This window comes from Anopheles ziemanni, chromosome 2 (assembly GCF_943734765.1).
Source record: "Anopheles ziemanni chromosome 2, idAnoZiCoDA_A2_x.2, whole genome shotgun sequence".
NCBI lineage: Eukaryota > Metazoa > Arthropoda > Insecta > Diptera > Culicidae > Anopheles > Anopheles ziemanni.
This window is the reverse complement of record NC_080705.1, coordinates 76553288-76574721: the sequence shown is the minus strand read 5'-3', so window position 1 is coordinate 76574721 and position 21434 is coordinate 76553288. Positions and strand designations below refer to the sequence as shown.

At 42.2% G+C, this 21434-nt stretch overlaps 2 protein-coding genes across 2 annotated transcripts; one reads left to right on the top strand and one right to left on the bottom strand.

Annotated features, from left to right (window-relative positions):
- Positions 1 to 11644: 11644 nt before the first annotated feature.
- LOC131294398 (serine/threonine-protein kinase Nek8) lies at positions 11645 to 15650 on the bottom strand. The gene is made up of 8 exons (XM_058322446.1): positions 14931 to 15650; positions 14569 to 14856; positions 14241 to 14529; positions 14053 to 14170; positions 13343 to 13976; positions 13140 to 13277; positions 12757 to 12860; positions 11645 to 11759 (listed from the first exon to the last, which is right to left on the bottom strand). Exons 1-8 carry the CDS (start codon positions 15648 to 15650, stop codon positions 11645 to 11647), a joined length of 2406 nt encoding a protein of 801 aa, XP_058178429.1.
- Positions 15651 to 16253: 603 nt separating this feature from the next.
- Positions 16254 to 20136, top strand: LOC131281323 (small ribosomal subunit protein eS4). Its single transcript, XM_058310648.1, has 3 exons — positions 16254 to 16337; positions 16837 to 17095; positions 19598 to 20136. Exons 1-3 carry the CDS (start codon positions 16335 to 16337, stop codon positions 20122 to 20124), a joined length of 789 nt encoding a protein of 262 aa, XP_058166631.1. The 5' UTR covers positions 16254 to 16334; the 3' UTR covers positions 20125 to 20136.
- The last annotated feature ends 1298 nt before the right edge of the window (positions 20137 to 21434 follow it).

The window sequence follows — 21434 nt, the reverse complement described above, 5'->3', positions numbered from 1 at the left end:
CCGCCGATTATGCCGTTTGGCTGTGGTGCGGTCCAAGTACCTTATGACAACCGGAGAATGTTCTCTTTGCTATCGTAATCACGATGCAAACACCATAAGAGTTCTCTGTCGAGATTTACTCTTTACACTTTAATTCACCTTCACTTCACTCCTGAATTTCACGAAATTCACTAATTCACTTCTGCTCTTAAGGCGACAGAACACCTATACACTTTGCTATTCTTTAGGTGATAGCACACCCTTACACTTTGCTATTCTTCCGGCGATAGCACACCGTACACTTACTGTTCTTCAGGCGACAGCACACCTTTTTTGTGAATTCGATTTAGAATACAACCGTGTTGTATCCTCTCTGGAGCCACCATGTAACGAAGCGGATTGTCCAGCCGAGCGCGAAGGTAAACTCGACTGAGCCCGTGTTCGGCCCGTGTTGTGACGTGCCAACAACGGTGCAAACAGCGTGTGATACCTTGATCTAAAATTAAGGGAAACCGAGAACCCGGTCCGCAGCGTGACGTGCCGCTGAACGGAGAGGTGTTCCGCGAGTTGTCCTTAACTCTTTTCGGACGAGGAGTTGGGAATGCTTGGCAGCGTGACCGGTCCGAGCCGTGACTTGCCGGCAGCGGAGAGGACCACGCAGAAGCGGGAAACTTATTGAATCTTCTAAAGTTCCGTCCGAGCCGTGACTTGCCGACGTCGGAGAGAAGCCTTCAGAATTTTCTCTAAGTATTTGGAAGGGTTTACGAGAAGCCGGTCTGCAGCGTGACGTGCCGCTGAACAGAGCAGAATCTAGCGTAAGTTCGGAAGGGTTTGGGTACTTCGAGAACTGATTTCGGATGAACTTGAGTAAGGAATTTCAGGTACTTTACTCGTAGGCGTCTTGGTGAAGATAACTAGTTTATTCAAATTTTCGAGCGCTTATAAACTATTTCGGTTACATTTGATCAATAAGTGTAAACAAGATAGAAGATCTCGCTCTAATTCCAGATTGCCCCCTGCGCATCGTGAGAAAGTTACGCGGTATTCTGTTCCTGTCACGCGTCCTTTTTTCCTAAACGTCTCACTTTCTCCTAATGAGAAAACGAGGGGTCGCAGCGTCGATCGATATCGACCCACTTGACGCTTCGTCGCTCGATCACGTTGATCGCGCTAAGATTTTAACCCTTCATCGCGTGGGGCGTCTGGTTATCGTCACGCTGACGTGGCTATGCTGGGGTTCGTAAGTTTATCAATCGTGTGAAACATTTTGGTTAATAATTGACCTTTTTTGGTCTCTCGAGCGCATGCATGCTCGTTCTCTTGCGACATCATGCATTGTCGCTTATTCCTAAAAGATCTCACGTGGCTTCAATGCTCACGATTGTATTCCTACTTGCTATGCACGCATAGTTTTCCATCTGGAAAACATCAAATATTTCGGGTTTTCCTAGATTGCGTCATTCTCGCTCCTTCTTTCTTTGTCCCATCCTTCTTGTTCTAACTTTTCTCGTCTTGTGATGGAAGAATTTTGTCCCATAAAATTTCCCATTTTCTCTACTTTCTTATACTTTGTTTTTCTACTCGCGGTCAGGGGTAAAATTTTTCTATCCGTTGGTATCACGAACAAAACATATCGTCCGTCAGTAACAGTAGTAGATAAGAAACATAAAATTACGATTTAAGTTGAAAAAGCCGGAAAGCGATAAGATGCACCAAGAAAAATGAAAAGAACTAGAAAATCGTAATGCAAGGGATAAGTTTCTTTGAACTATTTGAAAATAAAGATGAAATCACAATTGAAAAGGGTTGTGTTCGGTGGGAGCTTTAGAAAGAATGGTAGATTTGGTATGTATTCAATTTACACACTATACTGCGATAGAGTGTGCTTTATTTCTCAAATACATATTACTCAAGACTGCGAAGAATCATTCTTGTTAGAAACAGTTTGAATTTCATAGGCTTTTTATTTCTAAGCGCATTCATTTACCGGTACACAAGAACCGGTGGTGTTCCGTGCTGTACCCAACACGCAATAGCATCCGGCTCGACAAACGCTGGTGCAGAACACATCTTCGCCATTCTCGAAGCAACGTCGGGGTGTGCATCCACCGGTGAAACATTTAGTGTGATATTCGTTTGTTCCACAATCACTACCAGCACCTTTGGAAACTTGGGCTGTCAACGGATAAGAAAACTAATTAATTTCTGAATCATTTCGAGAAACAGTCAAATGTTCCTTCCTCACTTCACTAGCTTACCCTGAACGAACAGCGCCATCACGGATAGAGCAACAAGCAGACAAGTGATCTTGCTGACCATTTTTTCGACCGTTTGCTATGGAAAACCCAACACTTGATAGATGGTGAAGGGTTGGACTGGACTGTACGTCTCGGATTTTAAACGCTTAAAACTTGTAACACTTAAGGTGTTTCACGAATACACGATTCGGAACGTTAGGAATCGTTGGGCTTTACCAACTTAATAAATTGACACGAAGTTTGATTTAGCAATATCTCCGATGAACTGACTCTGTTGTCTAACTATCGGTTCTTTATTAATACAAACCTGTGTTTGACGTTGACGTCAACCTGCGTTCCAATTGGCTATAGAAATAAAGGGTGGCCTACACAGCACTTTGAACGCGTTTAATACGTTAAGCGCTATGCGCAAATTGCACTGCTTGCCTTTCTGCCGGCGATTCATAGAAACGTCGGTCTAAACAAATCCGGATCCGGGCGGACCGATGGCGGCATACAGGACGGAAACTAACTTGTTTGTAAACCCTGTGTATGCTGACCGATTGGTTGACGCCTGTTGTTTATGCAATGAGTGGAGGTGATTCTTTCATACACTTTCTAAAGCTTACAGTTTTTGAACGAAATTGAAGAAGGCGTGACAAAATGCAACGGTTTTTATAGGGTGGTGAGACATAATGCGTCTCCATCAGATCGTTTGAGAGAGACGAATGACCGAGTAGGTCAAAGTCTCTAAAATTTAAAAAAAAAATCAGATCGTTTGAGTGGAGTACGAAACGGAAGCGGCAGAGTGGCAGAACAATGAATTCCCTTATTTTTTTACTTGTTTAACCAACAGAGGAAGTACGGATAAGTTTTTCAAACAAAATTAAATGAATGTTCTTTTGGATAATTGTCAATGGTTGTTTTTTTTATTGCGACACATTTAGTTATATAAACGTAGTAACGTTAAAAATTGAAATAAGATACTTGCTGCTGATGCTTGCTGAAATAGTTGTATACATGAATCAGCTCTCATTGCTGTCAGATGAGTCAGACGCGTTTTTCACGCCCGGACACTTGCGCGGTGGCACGCAGACACCTTTGTCGTTCCGTACGAACCCTTCACGACAGTAGCATCCCGATAGGCACAGTGTGATGCAAGGAAAGTTGATGGGAGGTTTGGTACACTTTGGTTCCATGCAAGAGCTGCCGCATTCTAAGAACTGTTCTCCCTTACGGCATCTGGGTGTTGATGCAGCGGGTTCTTGGCCTGTCGAAGAAGATGTTTAGCACATGTACACCGATGGAGATCGAAATATTCTCTTTCGTTCTTACCATGATTGGCTTCGATCAGCAGGATGCACACGGCAATCGTCAGCACGGTTAATTTGTGCATCGTTGCAACATTCACAGAATAATGTTCTACTGTGCAAGTAAAGCCTTGCTTTATGGGCCTCTGTTTGTATCAAATGATCGTGGAATAAGAAACACTTGTGTAAACAGATACAAGAAGTGTGATCATTCTGTTTCGGTCCGATGTACGAAATTGTATAAAGTATAGCATTGTTCAAATTTTGTTGGTAAGATAACCGTAAAGATTTTTTTATATTTGTTTGTTAGGTTTAAAATCTTTGTTATTCAAAATTTGGGACGTTTTTCTATTTTTTGTTGGTAACATTACTCACCAGTCCACTTTTCACGTTCTGTGATTGACTGTTATATATGGTTCGCGCCTTATAGCGATGGTAGCAGAAATATAACATTCAAACTAAATTTCGCTGTAGAGAATGTAATATTGATTTGATCAAGATCATATGCCAATGTCTTCAAAGTATATATTTTTCCGTTTCATGAGTTTCATGTAGTGTGTTAGCAAACAAACACCATTCATCTCAAATAGGCAACAGAGAGTGTAAGATTTATTTCGTCAAACAAGTTCTAAACCTACTCGTTTAAGCAACGATCAGTTAACACTTCACGATCACGGATAGATTAGCATTCAACATTATTTTACGGACACATGACCGGGAGTACGCAGACACCCTTGTTATTCCGCTTGGTTCCCGGCCTACAGTAGCAACCTGGCATGCATACTTGGGGACAGATTGGATTGGCTGGGCCATTACATTTCGGCTCCTTACAACGATTGGTACACTCCTGGTACGTTTCTCTTTTTCCCGTACACACCTGGCTCTGCGTTTGGGCTGTCGTGGAAAATTCGTTAGTTCATTCACAGCGCCATTAAGTGTCTATGCATTTCTTACCATGAACGTGCAGCACGAGGACTAACACGGCAACGGCCAGAACAGTAAACTTGTGCATCGTTTGAACGCTTTTCAACTCGTTCAACCTTTCTAGAGCAACGTGCTAAGATGCAATAAAACTGTTATGCTACACCCCATTGAACTAGGTATACGTCTTTGAATAATGTTTGTGCAACCAGAAAACAGTTGTTCAAACTGATACAATAACATGTTTTTCTCCTTCAAGAGATGGTGAAGGTCGTACGGGGGGAAGCGAGTTTAAAATGTTGGTTTTATGACTGCATCCATAGAAAGATACATTTATGACACGTCACGCGACCAGCGAAACTCTGAAATAAGTTTGGAATAGATCCAGATTGTGGGGACAAACGATCGTGTAAGAGATCACCAAATACCTATTTCGTTCGTTTGTTTTTATTATTAATTTCAAATGTCAGGATTTCCTTACCATACCAAAGACGTTGAAAAAGGTTTTTCTACTTTAGTGTAGACCTGTTTCATTGGTCCGCGAGTATTTCTGGGCGACATTTTAAGCAAATGTAAAGTGTTATTGATGGTTTACGCCGTCTTACAAATTTCGTGTAGCATCAGCAGGAAAAACCAATCACATTAATTGGAATGCAAGCAGTATAAGATTTATTCTATCAAGCATGTTATGAAGCACCTCACGATCATGGATACATCACCATTCAACACTTGCTCTGTGGTACGCAGACATTCTTTTTATTCCGCAAGGTTCCCGGCCGACAGTAGCAACCTGGTACGCATACATCGGGACAGATAGGATTAGCTGGGCCATTGCATTTTGGTTCCTTGCAACTATTGCCACACTCCTGGTACGTTTCTCTTTTTCCCGCACACTCCCGGCTCTCCGTTTGGGCTGTCGTGGAAAATTCGTTAGTTCATTCACAGCGCCATTAAGTGTCTATGCATTTCTTACCATGAACGTGCAGCACAAGGACCAACACGGCAACGGCCAGAACAGTAAGCTTGAGCATCGTTTGAACGCTTTTCAACTCGTAGAGCCTTTCCGGGACAACTTGCCTGGAAACACAACCATTGTTATGGCACAGCCCTTTTAACTAGATACACGTTTATGTCAAATGTTTTTGCCATTTAGAAACACTTGATTAAACTGATTCAAAAAAACACGCTTTTCTCCTTTAAGAGATTGAGAAGGTCGAACAGGGAGAAGCGAGTTTTGATTTTGTTATTATGTCTGCATTCAAAGATGGATACATGTATGAGAAATTACGCTTGAAGTAACAAGCTAAGTAATCTTTTGAAATCATCAAGATTGTGGCGACGAAAGGATCTTGCAGTTCGTTCTTTGGACATTTCACGTTTAATACACTCTTTCTTCCTTACCGTGGTCCGTGAACGTAGAGTACCATAAGGAAATAACCTTGTAAAGCTTAGCCTTAAGATTAAGTCCAGTCTTTCATATGGAATGGAATGATGGCTCCACGATCTCATGATACGAAAACGCTTGATAAGAGTCCCGAAATATTTGTTTTTCCTCACCTGTAACCTATATAATCCAATCCGATCAGTGATATATTTGAGAAGGTAGTATTACTCCTTAAGGCGAAGCACGGTTTTGTCTGCCCAGGAAAGTAAACTGATTGGAACGTACGATAATGTACTGAAGGATTAAGATGGAATTTTAATACAGCCACTATCCTAACGTTATATATTTTGTGTCTGATCATTTGCTTTGCTGAACGGCAACATGGTATTAAGGACAAGATACCATATGTGCATTTGGACTAATAAAATAAACCCAGTGATAGGAATTGGAGTTATTTCCCCGTTTGTTTCACCTTAAAGTGTTTCTAAGCGAATCCATTAAGTAAATCTCGTCTTTTTTCACTTTTCTGTTGCTCATGCGTCATCGTCGTAAAGATAAGCAAACTGGTTATCTCACTAAAAAGATATTTGTTTATTGTAATGATCGCAATGCTCAATTATAATGCCATTTAAATATACAAACCGACACCACAGGGACAGCGACCACTTATTTGACCATTTGAACGATATACTATGTAGTAGTGGAAAAGTATGTCAATAGTCTCCTTTGTCAGCAACGCCAAGGGTGACGAAAGTATTAAAATAAAACAAGAACCATCTCACGCAACCCAACATCAGTTGTAAAACACAGTGTTTTTTTTTAAGAAATGCCAGATGATTACTAAGGCTTCATGAACACAATGGAAACATTTTTAAATTCTGATGTGTCCCGGGGAAGCTGCGAGGGAGTCTTTATTCGTAGAAATAACACCATTACGAAAGCTATTGGATATTCCCCAGCTATCCGCTACTATTGATACAGTTGGCAGACAGCAGACGATGAACACAACAGGAAGCATTCGATCAGTGGTTTAGTCCGTCGGTGCGGCACGGAAAGCATTCATTTATGTGTTAAGTATTCGCTAATAAACTATGTATTAATTCAATAATATAAGTAAAAAAACATTTGTGGTTGTAGTGAAATAATGGAAAGAAAACTTACGAAACGCAAACAGCATTCAACGCCGTTTTTCTGTTTAGGAGAAGTTTAAGGAGGTAGATAAGAAAGGCGGCGATCGATCAAATGGCGATTGAAGTTGCAAAAGGCGGAAAGAAATATGAAAGGAACTTGAAAACCGTGATTCAAGGGATGACTAAGTAACGGTAATTTTCTTTAAACTATTTGAAAATAAAGTAAACGAAATCACTACTGAAGAACGTTGTTTTCGGTGAGAGATTTAGAAAAAATGGTGGATTTGGTATGTATACAACTTCTACTCTATACTGTGATAAAGTGTGCACTATTTTCCAAACGTATATCACCCCAAGGTGCGAATGAACTTGTTGGAAACTGTTTTATTTTCAGGGCCTTTTAATTTTTAAGCGCATTCATTCACCGGTACACAAGAACCTGTGGTGTTCCGTGCTGTACCCGACACGCAATAGCATCCGACTCGGCATACGTCGGGGCAGTACGCACCTTTGCGATACTTCGCGAAGCACCGTTGGTCTCCGCATCCGCTGCCACAGGTAGTGTAAAATTCGTTTGTTCCACAATCAGCACCAGTATCGTCGAAAACTTGGGCTATCAATGGGCAAGAAAGCTAATTAATTCCTGAATCATTTCGAGAAACAGCCAAATGGTCATCCTGTATTTCACTAGCTTACCCTGAACGAACAGCACCATCACAGATACAGCAACAAACAGACTAGTTATCTTGCTCACCATTTTATCGAACGCTTGCGTTGGAAAATCAAACACTTTCAACACCTTACAGCTTTCGAGCGAAAATGAAGGAGGCGCGATAAAATGCAGCTTCTTATAGGGCGGCTCCATCAGATCGTTTGTGTGGAGTACGAAATGGAAGCGGCAGAGTGGCAGAACAATAAGTTCGTCTATTTTCCTACTTCTTTCCAACTGAGGAAGTTCGGATTACTGAAATAGTTGTATGCATGAATCAAACAAAAACCATTCAACTCAAATAGGCTACAGAGAGTGTAAGATTTATTTCGTCTAACAAGTTCTAAACCGACTCGTTTAAGCAACGATCAGTTAACACTTCACGATCACGGATAGATTAGCTTTCAACATTATTTTACGAACACATAACCGGGAATACGCAGACACGTTTGCTATTCCGCTTGGTTCCCGGCTTACAGTAGCAGCCTGGCATGCATGCTTCGGGACAGATAGGATTGGCAGGGCCATTGCATTTCGGCTCCTTACAACGATTGTTACACTCCTGATACGTTTCTCTTATTCCCGTACACACCTGGCTCTGCGTTTGGGCTGTCGTAGAAAATTCGTTAGTTCATTCACAGCGCCATTAAATGTCTATGCATTTCTTACCATGAACGTGCAGCACGAGGACTAACACGGCAACGGCCAGAACAGTAAACTTGTGCATCGTTTGAACGCTTTTCAACTCGTTCAACCTTTCTAGAGCAACGTGCTAAGATGCAATAAAACTGTTATGCTACACCCCATTGAACTAGGTATACGTCTTTGAATAATGTTTGTGCAACCAGAAAACAGTTGTTCAAACTGATACAATAACATGTTTTTCTCCTTCAAGAGATGGTGAAGGTCGTACGGGGGGAAGCGAGTTTAAAATGTTGGTTTTATGACTGCATCCATAGAAAGATACATTTATGACACATCACGCGACCAGCGAAACCCTGAAATAAGTTTGGAATAGATCAAGGTTGTGGGGACAAACGATCGTGTAAGAGAGCACCAAATATCTATTTCGTTCTTTTTTTTATTATTAATTTCAAATGTCAGGATTTCCTTATCATACCAAAGACGTTGAAAAAGGAGTTTCTACTTTAGTGTAGACCTGTTTGATTGGTCCGCGAGTAGTATCGATGGTAAGATAAAAGACAACCGTAACACCCAATTGGGCAGCAAAGAGTGTAGTATTAATTTAATCAGCTAGTTCTGGGTTAATGGTTTACTCCGTCTTACAAATTTCGTGTTGCATCAGCAAGAAAAACCATTCACATTAATTGGAATGCAAGCAGTATAAGATTTATTCTATCAAGCATGTTATGAAGCACCTCACGATCATGGATACATCACCATTCAACACTTGTTCTGTGGTACGCAGACATTCTTTTTATTCCGCAAGGTTCCCGGCCGACAGTAGCAACCTGGTACGCATACATCGGGACAGATAGGATTAGCAGGGCCATTACATTTTGGTTCCTTGCAACTATTGCCACACTCCTGGTATGTTTCTCTTTTTCCCGCACACTCCCGGCCTTCCGTTTGGGCTGTTGGGGGGTAAATCGTTAGTTCATTCACAGCGCCATTAAATGTCTATGCATTTCTTACCATGAACGTGCAGCACGAGGACCAACACGGCAACGGCCAGAACAGTAAGCTTATGCATCGTTTGAACGCTTTTCAACTCGTAAAACCTTTCCGGGACAACGTACTTGGAAACACAACCATTGTTATGGCACAGCCCTTTTAAATAGATATAACGCTTATGTCAAATGTTTTTGCCATTTAGAAACACTTGTTTAAACTGATTCAAAAAAATACGCCTCTCCTTCAAGAGATTGAGAAGGTCGTACGGGGAGAAGCGAGTTTTGATTTTGTTTTTATGTCTGCATTCAAAGATGGATGCATGTATGAGAAATGACGTTTGAAGTAACAAGCTAAATAATCTTTTAAAATCATCGAGATTGTGGCGACGAAAGGACTTTGCATGGGCACGTGTCATATAATGTAATTTACGGTTCGCTCGTCAGACATTTTACGTTTTCATTTGCAGTTTTTGTTAGTTAAATTACATTCTTTCTTAGTTTTACCATACACGATCTCATGATACCAAAACGCTTGGTAAGAGGCACAAGTTATTTGTTTTTCCTCACTTGTAACCTATATCACCCATAACGATCAGTGATATCATGGGGCAGGTAGGTTTACTTTAATTTTGGTTTTTTAAATCATACAAACGCACAATACGAACCAATACGAAGACAGTTGTGTAGCCAATCAGTGCAAGATTAGATGCAATCTTTATGATTGTTGCAGCCTTCGTACATGGGCACCAGTTTATTAAAACTCAGAAAACACTTGTTATATCCACAGTTTGTCTCGCGTGTGGTGAATGACCTACACGCTGTTATTTACAATTTTATGTTATCTGAAGGTAACGAAATTATGACATAAAATTTTTCTAGTGAGTATAGTATTTATTTCACCATAGAAGTTGTGAACAAACCTATTTTACGCTTACGCGTGTGAACGCTTAGTTAACTCTGCGTGATTATGGATATATTAACCAACATAATCTAAGTATGGACACATGTTCGGCAGCACGCAGACACCTTTGTTATTACGCAAAGTTCCTGGCATACAATAGCAACCTGGTATGCATACTTCGGGACAGATTCGATTATCTGGGCCATAACATTTCGGCTCCTTACAACGATTGTTACACATCTGGAACGTTTCTCTTTTTCCCGCACACCGGGGGAAACTCCATTGGGCTGTTGAGGAAAGCGTTCCGTTCAGTCGTAACATCTTTAAAATTCTATGCATTTCTTACCATGAACTTGCAGCACGAGGACTAACACGGCAACGGCCAGAACAGTAAACTTGTGCATCGTACGCTTCTTAACTCTTGCTGACTTTCCAGGACAACGTCTTGAGATACAATGTTATTGTTATGCCAAAGTCTATCTAATGTATATTTTTGCTGATTCCAAAACACTTGATCAAATTGATAAAGAAAACACGCTACTCTCCTTCAAGAAATTGGCAATTGCCTTAAGGTTGCATGAGGTCAAAGAACTCATTTTGTTTTCTTCTCTTTATTCAAATTGTGGATACGCGGGGGGTCCGCGATAGGCGAGCGGTAGCGCCAGTTGGAAAATCGGTCCACGAGCGCTCGGCGCTCACCACCTCGACGGGATGGGATCGAATCCCAACCGATACCGGACCCTCCCCTGTACGAGAGGATTGGCTATCCACGTACAACAGGGAAACAAGTCTCGTAAGCCCTTAACGGGCAGGCATGACCAAGAGGTCGTTACGCCAAAAAGAAAGGCACATTTATGACGACTTGCGATACTAGTAAGAAAGCGAAACAAATTTTGCAGAGGATCAAGGTGATGGTGACATGGAATTTGTAGTTCGTTTTTCGGACTTTTTAAACTATTTACAATCCCATCTTTCTTTGTCTTACCATAGACGTAGATTTAAATCACTTGAAGCACTCAGTTGTTTTCGACTCAGACGAAAGCGTTGTAAGATGCGATGTAGGACAGATCCAGTCTACTTGCATAGCTGTGTTTCGAATGTTTGTAAAATACGAAAACATTTGAACAAACGTATACAGGATAACCTCATGTCTTGAGCTCTATTAGGTGATATTTAGGAGATGGAATTATTTCATCACTTTTGGTTCACCTTGATATGTTAGTTGTACCAAACTGAAAGACAAAAAACAATTTGGCTTTGAAAATTTTCTTTTGCACGTTTAGCTGTTTTTTCATTATTTTATTTCTAGAAAACTTTGTTCTGATCAACTAAGCAAAACGAGGAAACGTGTTGAAGCTTAAGTTCCACCCAATGTAAATGAAACCGATTGTAAAAGAAACATTATTAACCTACCAGAATGTGTAAGGACCCGGAGGATGTTACACCAGTGGGCAATTTGTTTTCACCAGTACCAGAATGCTATGCGGTAGTGGATGTACGTCGAGCAGTTTCACGTACAAATCTCTGTCCTGTTGATCTTTCGAAGTGTAAAGGCTGGAGGAAGAGTAGATAAACCGTTAACATTTTGCTCTGGCCCGATTATGTATCGTTTGAATCGAAGGTGAAGCATTTTTTGCGTGTTCAAAACATTCCAGAAAGCGTACGCGGTGAACATAAGAAAACATAAAGCATTGGCATGGGTTTTGCGATCGTGCAGTTTGAAAACATTTTTATTTGGCTACTTGTGCGTGCAGTTTAGCCGATGAAGTTCTTATAGCTGCACATGCTCGATGGCACGCAGTTGTTGAAATCGTTACGAGAGGCTCCCTTCGTGCAGTAGCATCCGGGCTGGCAGTCAGCGCACTCTAGGGGCTCCTTTGGCGCGTTACACCTTGGTTCATCACACTTGTTGCCACAAGCATTAAATTCTTCGCGCCTTTTTGTGCAGGTAATTTCCTTGCTAGCCTCAGCTTCAGGTTCAGCATCAGCATCAGTTTCAGTCTCAGTTTCAGCATCATCGGCTACGCGTAGCAAATAGACAAGACAAGTACACATCAATTCAGAGACTATCTTCGACCAACTCATCCGGCTGTCTTACCATGGACGAACAGAGCCAGCGCGGCCAATACGACGGCCAGAAGGAGAAGCTTGCGTGCCATTTTTTAAAAGCTTGGATACGTTGCAACTGGGTTCACCTTATGAACGATACTGGGTGCTAGGGGAAAGTGGCAGCTTTTTATACCAACTGATGATGAGATACAGGATTTTGTATCATTGTGGAAGGTTCTACGCTTGCTATAACAAGCTGTGCAAATATGCTGGGGTTTTCCACGGTAGCCGGTTATGTCCGCTCAATGAAAGGAAAAGAAATGTGACCATGGTTGTTCACGAAAGCTGTAGTTTTCTTGCAAAATTAACCGAAACTAACATTTCCTCACATGATAGGAGGACGGTTAAAGAAGCCTAAAACTTGGCACAGCGAACTTAACACGTAAGTGAGGAAAAAAAAAACAATTTCAAATACTGGCATAGCACAATCCGGTGGACTTACGCGAGAATATCGGTTGGATCGAGTATCGTCTCGTGTTTGTAGATCGATGTCAGTATATTCGCGAGTGCCACGGTGTTATTGGCGATCGTTGCCAGGCAAGGTCGCTAAGAAAAACGAACAAAAGGAAACAGTTTGTTTTGCCACACAATAACCCGACTAGAAGCTTGTTTTTGAGACGGAGCTTCTTCTAGCGGTTTCTGTGGGGTCTGTGGGCTTGTTTGCTGTGTAACGGGCTCGTGCGGTGGATGTTTAAAAACAAATACAAAAATGATGCAACGATGAAAATGGTCTCATCGAAAACATATTTGTGAGTAAGATGTTGACTTACAGATGAAATCGAATTTGTGGTAGTTAGTCACCGTTTGAAGGAAATATTCACTTACCTCTGCATTATTGTTCCTGTCGAATGTGTCACTGGTGTTCCCCGTACCATCATCCGGTGTGCCCATTCGAGTACCCCAAAGTACAACGCAATTATCATCCGTTGTAGCTACGGTGTACGTTTGACTGGTTTTCACGTTCTGTAAAGATCGTTGAAGAACGAGTTCAAAAAGCCTTGGTAGTGTATCCAACTTCTTACACTTACCACGATGAATCTTGATTTCAGCTGCCCCACGATCGTCGGTTGGCTCAATTGGAGCCGATGGCCGGCACCACGTTGCCCGTGGGCATTATCTCCGAGCGTCACCAAATATCCACTCTCCAACAGAAAGGCTGCGTGTGTCGCTTCAACGCTCACTGCGACTATCTTCTGCCGGCCAATGTCGAGCGGGACCCGACGTAACGTGTTAGTCCCGAGGACCTTACGACCTAAACCCAATCGATTCCCGGCGTTGCTTCCACAGCAGTAGCAATCATCCTGCCGGGTGATCAGTATCGTACAGTCCGGTCCAGCGTACACTTCCCTGGCGTTCTGCACCAACTGCGGCAGGATGACACGTTCCGGCTCCAGGGCGACCGTGATGCGCTTTCCGAGAGCCAACGCACCGTGGCTGCTGCTTCCCCAGCTGTACACGAGTCCACTTTCGGTGAGGGCTAGAACGTGCGTCGTGCCACTAGAAACCTGGACGACAGGCGAACCATCCAATTTCACGATCGGTTTCGGTACAAGAAGCGCATTCTTGTTACCGTGGCCCAGGCAACCGTGGCTATTGTCACCGCAGCTTAGTAATGTTCCGGTGTCCGTCTGAAGGATGGTGAACCCTTCACCAACGGTGGCTCTGGCGGAAGCGAAACAACAATATATTGCAAAAAGAAAGACACAATTTGTTTGTTAATCATTTGCCACACCCATACCCAACTATACGGTATTGCTTGATAGCCTCGATTCGCATTGGAATGTGATGCCAGGTTTCGAGAGCATCGTGTCCAAGTTGACCATTGTGTCCTTCTCCCCAGCTGTAGACACTTCCATCTAGTTAGCAGAAATTGATATATGAAGTACAGCGAACCTTCAAACAGTAGGCCAAGGAAAATATATTTACCTTCCATAACAGCTACAAAATGTTGTCCGCGTGTTGCCACACTCCTGATGTTTAATGTAGGCGGTAAATGCAGAGGAGCCATCGACGATGATGTGCCGAACGAGTGAAGTTGGTAGAGGACTGTACGTTCCATGGGCACCATTTTGGATGAATTATCCGTTATTAAAACCGTGGATCCTGGATACGAGTCCGTGCGGTTGGTGGACAACTTTGCCTCAACGGGCAAACCTTGTTTGGCGGCAATCAGGCAACCACTGACGTTCTGAAAATCACTATAAGAGAAGGGTAACTTACATTTTCCGGGATAAACAAGTATGCTGCTTTATGCTAACCTTTCTGTTGTTCCCAACTTCCTATAGACAAGCGGTATCCAGTACTGGAGCAACTCGGATGCGGAGGGTCGTGCCGTCGGATCGATTCGAAACATTAACGCTAGCACGTGACGAAGAGAATCGGAGTAACCACCCGGGAGCGGTACATACTCGGCGGTCATAATTTTGGTCACCAACTCAGAGAGGTTCGTCGCTGTGAAGGCCTTCTTCAGGCAGCACATTTCGCCAAGGATACATCCGAGCGCCCAAATATCACTCTTTTCATCGTAAACTTTGCCTTCGCACTGAATGAAAGTGAGAACAAGCGGTGGAAATGGTGTAGTGCACTTAATACTGCAAACGGTTACACTTGCCTTACCATTTCAGGGCTAAAATAATACGGCGTGCCCAGAACAGTCTGGGCATGCACTTTGGTGTTTATGATCTTCGATATTCCAAAGTCACCGACCTTCACTGTACCACGCCCGTGTAGAAATACATTTGCCGTCTTCAGGTCCCGGTGTAGTATGCTCTGCGAGTGCATGTAGCTAATGGCACTAACAAGCTGCTCGAAAATGTTCAACACAAATCGTTCCGGAAGTGGCTCACCGTGACTTCGTTCCGCCAATAGCTGCGCCAACGTTCCACCGTCCGCGTACTCCATTTCGATCAGCAGCAGTTCGCCACGTACCGACGAACCGTGGTAGGCGATGATGTTCGGATGATGGAGCTGCGAGAATACCTCCACCTCGTTCATGGCCATTTTACGCTCGGGCACGGTAAGGTCGTTTAGGGCTATCTGCTTCATAACCACCTGTTGGCCATCCGAGCGGCGCTCGTAGAGGATGGCGACACCGAATGATCCCTGACCTACGGTACGAATCCGCCGGTAGCCGGTTAGCTCGAGGGTTTGTTGTTGTCGACTTACATGTTCCTCCGAGGAGGAAGTTATTTTCGTCGTTTGCTTTTCACTGCCTTTGCTCTCATGCAGAGAGAAGCTATTGAATCGACTCATCACCGAAAGGTCCTCCGGCGTCGAATCTGGTGGGTCCGAGCCCGGTTTGATGGTAAAAGCTCGACGTATTTCTTTTAATTCCATCTTAGTATATTCTGGAACTCATTTGGATGTTAAAGTTTTCTTCTAATGAAAAATATCATATTACACCACAACGATTTGTTGTGGAGCAGGTATCGCTATGGATAATGGGCCCTAAAAAGACGCAAGCGCAAGGCAGTTGATATCATTGAATAATGCAACGCTGTATTATTTTTACAGAATGCACAATTTATAGTACAGTGGATGTTTCCTCCACATTGTAAAGAACGTTTGAAAGTTGGAAAATAAGAATATCAATATAAAGACACAGCAATAATTTAGATTTTCTGAAAAGATAACCAACCGTCCATACAGGCCGATTCAAAATATCTTTTATCGATTTTAATTTTTGACGTTTATGACAACCACTTGGCCCGGTGAAAAAACATATGACCATTGACGATTACATCATTTGAGGATTGACGTTATAATATCTGTTTTATTGTCAAAAAATGTGAATAAATGTTAAATAATTTTTTTACAGTAATCAAACGAGTTATAAAACAAATAATGAAAATTATAATTTGTTAATTCTGGGTCATACACCCCAAGTTATATAGTTTCCATTATTCGCGCTAGGTGGCGCAAAACTTCCGCAAACGTCAACACCGGTGATCCACTGAACTCCAATTGACAACTTCCGGCATCTTGTCTTTTGTAGTTTTCTTTTCGCCCTAAACTATCAAGATGGTAAGTAACGTGCAAGGCGTTTTGGGGTGAATTTTTGTAAAATAGCCTGTAAATGTGCAATGTTTCCCCTTGATTGTGCTATCAATGCGTGAGTGATACGTGGTGCAACGAATTTCATGTGAAATACGGTGGTTTAGAGGTTGTTTTATGTGAGAAAATAGGCATGCAGTGGTGCCACATGTAAGCAGTTGTTGATATTTGGATGCCGGAGAATATCGTCTACCATCTCGACGGCTATCTATGCTCTACGTATCGCCGGCTGCAAACCAACTGTTCGATCGCCACGATGGGATGAAACAATGACCTCTGTCGTGCATTGGATACGAGATGTAGCTATAAATTGCTTGTAAAACTCAACCATCAGTTCCTCATTTCGTACTATGCTGGCAGGTTAGGGGGAAACAACTAGGCTATTGGTTTACACCCTTCTTCGATGTTGCATTGATCGTCATTTCATGTGTCAATATCTACATATTCTTCTACTCTTATGCACTTGTAGGCGCGCGGACCGAAGAAACATTTGAAGCGTTTGAATGCTCCACGAGGATGGATGTTGGACAAGACCGGCGGTACCTTCGCGCCGCGTCCGTCTGCCGGCCCACACAAGCTGCGCGAGTCGCTGCCGCTTGTGATTTTCCTGCGTAACCGTCTGAAGTACGCCCTGACCAACAGCGAGGTCACGAAGATTGTGATGCAGCGTCACATCAAGATCGATGGCAAGGTCCGCACCGATCCGAACTATCCCGCCGGATTCATGGGTAAGTAGTGTCCATTAGCGGGGTCGAGGGAAGTTGTGTAGTGGTTCAGAGTTAATGTGGCTTTATCGAAGACGGTAGATTGCGAAATCATGCGCGACATCGGTCAAAAAAGTAGCCTAGAATAAACAATTCCGTCGACGGTCATTGATGGTCTGTATGCAGATGGCCTTTCGATAACAATTATGATGGAAGACAGTATCCCTACTTACGAAAAACACGTCGGAAATATTCTTAGTGACCGCCAGCCATCTACCAGCAGAAGCGAAACAGATTGTTAGATTGTGCGAAACAGAAGTTAAACAATTAACTTAGTCTGTCCATAAGCTACGCGTCAATAAACGCGTTTTGAACGATGGTTCAACAAAGTGAGACGTGAAATCGACTTGTGAATTTTGTGAATTTCCCATCAATGCAGCATCGATTTTACAGGCCTGATCGAAGAAGGTTGACTGCGAAATAATAAGTGTCGCCTTTCAAAAACATTGGCCAAGACTGGACTCTGTCGACGGTCATTGGAAGCCTTGAAATATTGGGTGGTTATTCAATAACAAAATTGATAGAATACATTTTGACATTGAAAAACGAATAGGGGATTTGATTTGTGAAAGTTCTGGGAATGCAGGATCGCTTTTATGGCCTGATCGAAGAAGGTTGACTGCGAAATACTAAGTGTCGCCTATCGACAACAGTGGCCAAGACTAGACTCTGTCCACGCTCATTGGAAGCCTTGAAATATTTGGTGGTTATTCAATAATAAAATTGATAGAATACATTTTTTGAAGCATGGAAAAACAAATAGGGGAACTGGTTTGTGAAATTTCTGGGAATGCAGGATCGCTTTTATGGCCTTATCGAAGAAGGTTGACTGCGAAATAATAAGTGTCGCCTTTCAAAAACATTGGCCAAGACTAGACTCTGTCGACGGTCATTGGAAGCCTTGAAATATTGGGTGGTTATTCAATAACAAAATTGATAGAGTACATTTTAGTAAAGAATTGATAAACCAAATGTGGGAACATGATTTGTGAAAGTTCTGGGAACACAGGATTGGTTTTATGGCCTGATCGAAGAAGGTTGACTGCGAAATACTAAGTGTCGCCTTTCAAAAACATTGGCCAAGACTAGACTCTGTCGACGGTCATTGGGAGCCTTGAAATATTCGGTGGTTATTCAATAACAAAATTGATAGAATACATTTTGAAGCATTGAAAAACGAATAGGGGAACTGGTTTGTGAAAGTTCTGGGAATGCAGGATCGATTTTATGGCCTGATCGAAGAAGGTTGACTGCGAAATACTAAGTGTCGCCTTTCAAAAACAGTGGCCAAGACTAGATTCTGTCGACGGTCATTGGAAGCCTTGAAATATTGGGTGGTTATTCAATAACAGAATTGATAGAATACATTTGTCGCATTGAAAAACGAATAGAGGAATTGATTTGTGAAAGTTCTGGGTATGCAGGATCAGTTTTATGGCCTGATCGAAGAAGGTTGACTGCGAAATAATAAGTGTCGCCTTTCAAAAACAGTGCCAAGACTAGATTCTGTCGACGGTCATTGGAAGCCTTGAAATATTTGGTGGTTATTCAATAACAAAATTGATAGAATACATTCGTAGCATTGAAAAACGAATAGGGGATTTGATTTGTGTTAATCCAGGGAATGCAGGATCGGTTTTATGGCCTGATCGAAGAAGGTTGACTCCGAAATGCTTAAGTGTCGCCTATCAAAAACAGTGCCAAGACTAGACTCTGTCGACGGTCATTGGAAGCCTTGAAATATTTGGTGGTTATTCAATAACAAAATTGATAGAATACATATGTCGCATTGAAAAACGAATAGAGGAATTGATGTGTGAAAGTTCTGGGAATGCAGGATCGCTTTTATGGCCTGATCGAAGAAGGTTGACTGCGAAATACTAAGTGTCGCCTTTCAAAAACAGTGCCAAGACTAGACTCTATCGACGGTCATTGGAAGCCTTGAAATATTGGGTGGTTATTCAATAACAAAATTGATAGAATACATTTTAGTGCAAGATCGTTTTTATGGCCTGATCGAAGAAGGTTGACTGCGAAATAATAAGTGTCGCCTTTTAAAAAACAGTGCCAAGATTAGACTCTGTCGACGGTCATTGGAAGCCTTGAAATATTTGGTGGTTATTCAATAACAAAACTGATAGAGTACATTTTAGTAAAGAATTGATAAACCAAATGTGGGAACATGATTTGTGAAAGTTCTGGGAATACAGGATCGGTTTTATGGCCTGATCAAAGTAGGTTGACTGCGAAATAATAAGTGTCGCCTTTTAATAACAGTGGCCAAGAACAAACACTCCATCGACGGTCATTTTGAGCCTTAATATGGTGGCTACAAATAACATTAATGTTGGAGAATAATTGATAATTCATACCAATTGGTTACCTTGGTGTGACGTTCATTGTTAACTTTGTGGTTGTGCATGATTAATAACGGTTTTGTTTTAATTCTTCTTGGTTCAATTGCAGATGTGATCAACATCGAGAAGACTGGTGAGAACTTCCGCCTGATCTATGACGTTAAGGGTCGCTTCACGGTGCACCGCATCACCCCCGAGGAGGCCAAGTACAAGCTGCTGAAGGTGAGGCGTGTGCAGATCGGTCCGAAGAAGGTGCCGTTCCTGCTGACGCACGACGGTCGCACCATCCGCTACCCGGATCCGGTCATCCACCAGAACGATTCGATCCAGTACGACATCGCCACCGGCAAGGTGATGGAGGTGCTGAAGTTCGAACCGGGCAATCTGTGCATGATCACCGGAGGAAGGAATTTGGGTCGTTGCGGTACGGTAATTCTGCGCGAGAAGCACCCGGGATCGTTCGAGATTGTGCACGTTAAGGACGCGACCGGCCATGTGTTCGCGACCCGTCTCTCCAACGTGTTCATCATCGGCAAGGGCACCAAGGCGTACATCTCGCTGCCGAAGGGCAAGGGTGTAAAGATGAGCATTGCCGAGGAGCGCGACCGACGACTGGCCAACAAGGCTGCCAACTAAAAAAAAAGGCTTGTCGTTTGTTCATAGCGGCACGCGGACCATCCGGATGGATTCTGAAAACCGCCTTCCATCGCGGTAGTATTCGCGTAACGGAACCGCGTCGTGCCCGGGAGCATGTCTGAGGGGAAAATATTCCGTGTGTTTTATGGAGAGAAGTGAAGCGATGTGAAAATCTGGATCCGTTTCTAATGCTGGAGCAAAATAAAATCTAGATTATACAAAAGACGATCGTGTTTATGCCTCGTAGAAGCGCGCTGTTGATGACTTAGTATTACATTTTCCATCAAGTTATTGGTTTTGTTATTAAAATTTTAGCAAAAATATTAACTAAAACGAATTGGTCGTCCTATGCAGTTAGTAGTGGGTATGAGAATGTCTAGAGACTGAGCCAAGCTGTTCGACTTCTTTCATCTTATGATTTTTTGAAGTCTACAAACTTACAAATTATTTAGTGTAGTGTAAATTAAGTATATTCTCAAAATTTCCAAATCATTATTACAACAAAAGGAAGGAAAGAAAAACTGCTTCCTGTGCTTTACAATGAAACAATTGATCAAATTCAAATTCAGATTCGATTCATGTAACGCATAGTAACGCATTAGAATGGTAGGCAACTTGTATGCAATTATACGAATTGCAGGTGTGATCGTTTTTTATAAAATGTTTTATATTTTCGTTATTCGATAGATTAAATATCTATTTACGCAGATTTCTGTAATTTATAAAGATGCCGAAGACTTTTGCATGACAACGACAATACACTTTTGAAATGGCTGTTACCTATTTACGCGAAATCAAATTCAATTCGGTCGTATGCAGTACATACATGCAACATACCGTTTGTATGATGTTTTTGTTAATGGAGATTACTCGACAGAATCAAATATTTGATACAATCATCATTTAAATATTCAGGGGATAGATTGCCGTATGGTTAATTTCTTTAAATAAACATAAATTTAACTTATGCTGTAACAACCTTTCAAAATTTCGCTAGAACTAATCTTCAGTCCGCTCGTATCTATGCTAGGAGTAAGTTAGTTTATTACACCGATGTGGTACAGATTGGTGAATGGTTATTCCCCTAGCGATAATAAATCAGACAGTTTTAATCAATTGTTTTGTCTGTGACGTAGCAGGATTTCCCATTTTACAGCCAACGTACCCGAAATATCTTCGACTTGCCACAATCTTGTGATATCTTATCTACCAACCGGGAGGATTTATTTAAACTCGTTCGCGCCGATCAGTCCCGAATCAGTTGACAATTTTTCGTGTATCCGCACAGGTGTCCCCAGGCGTCGGTAATG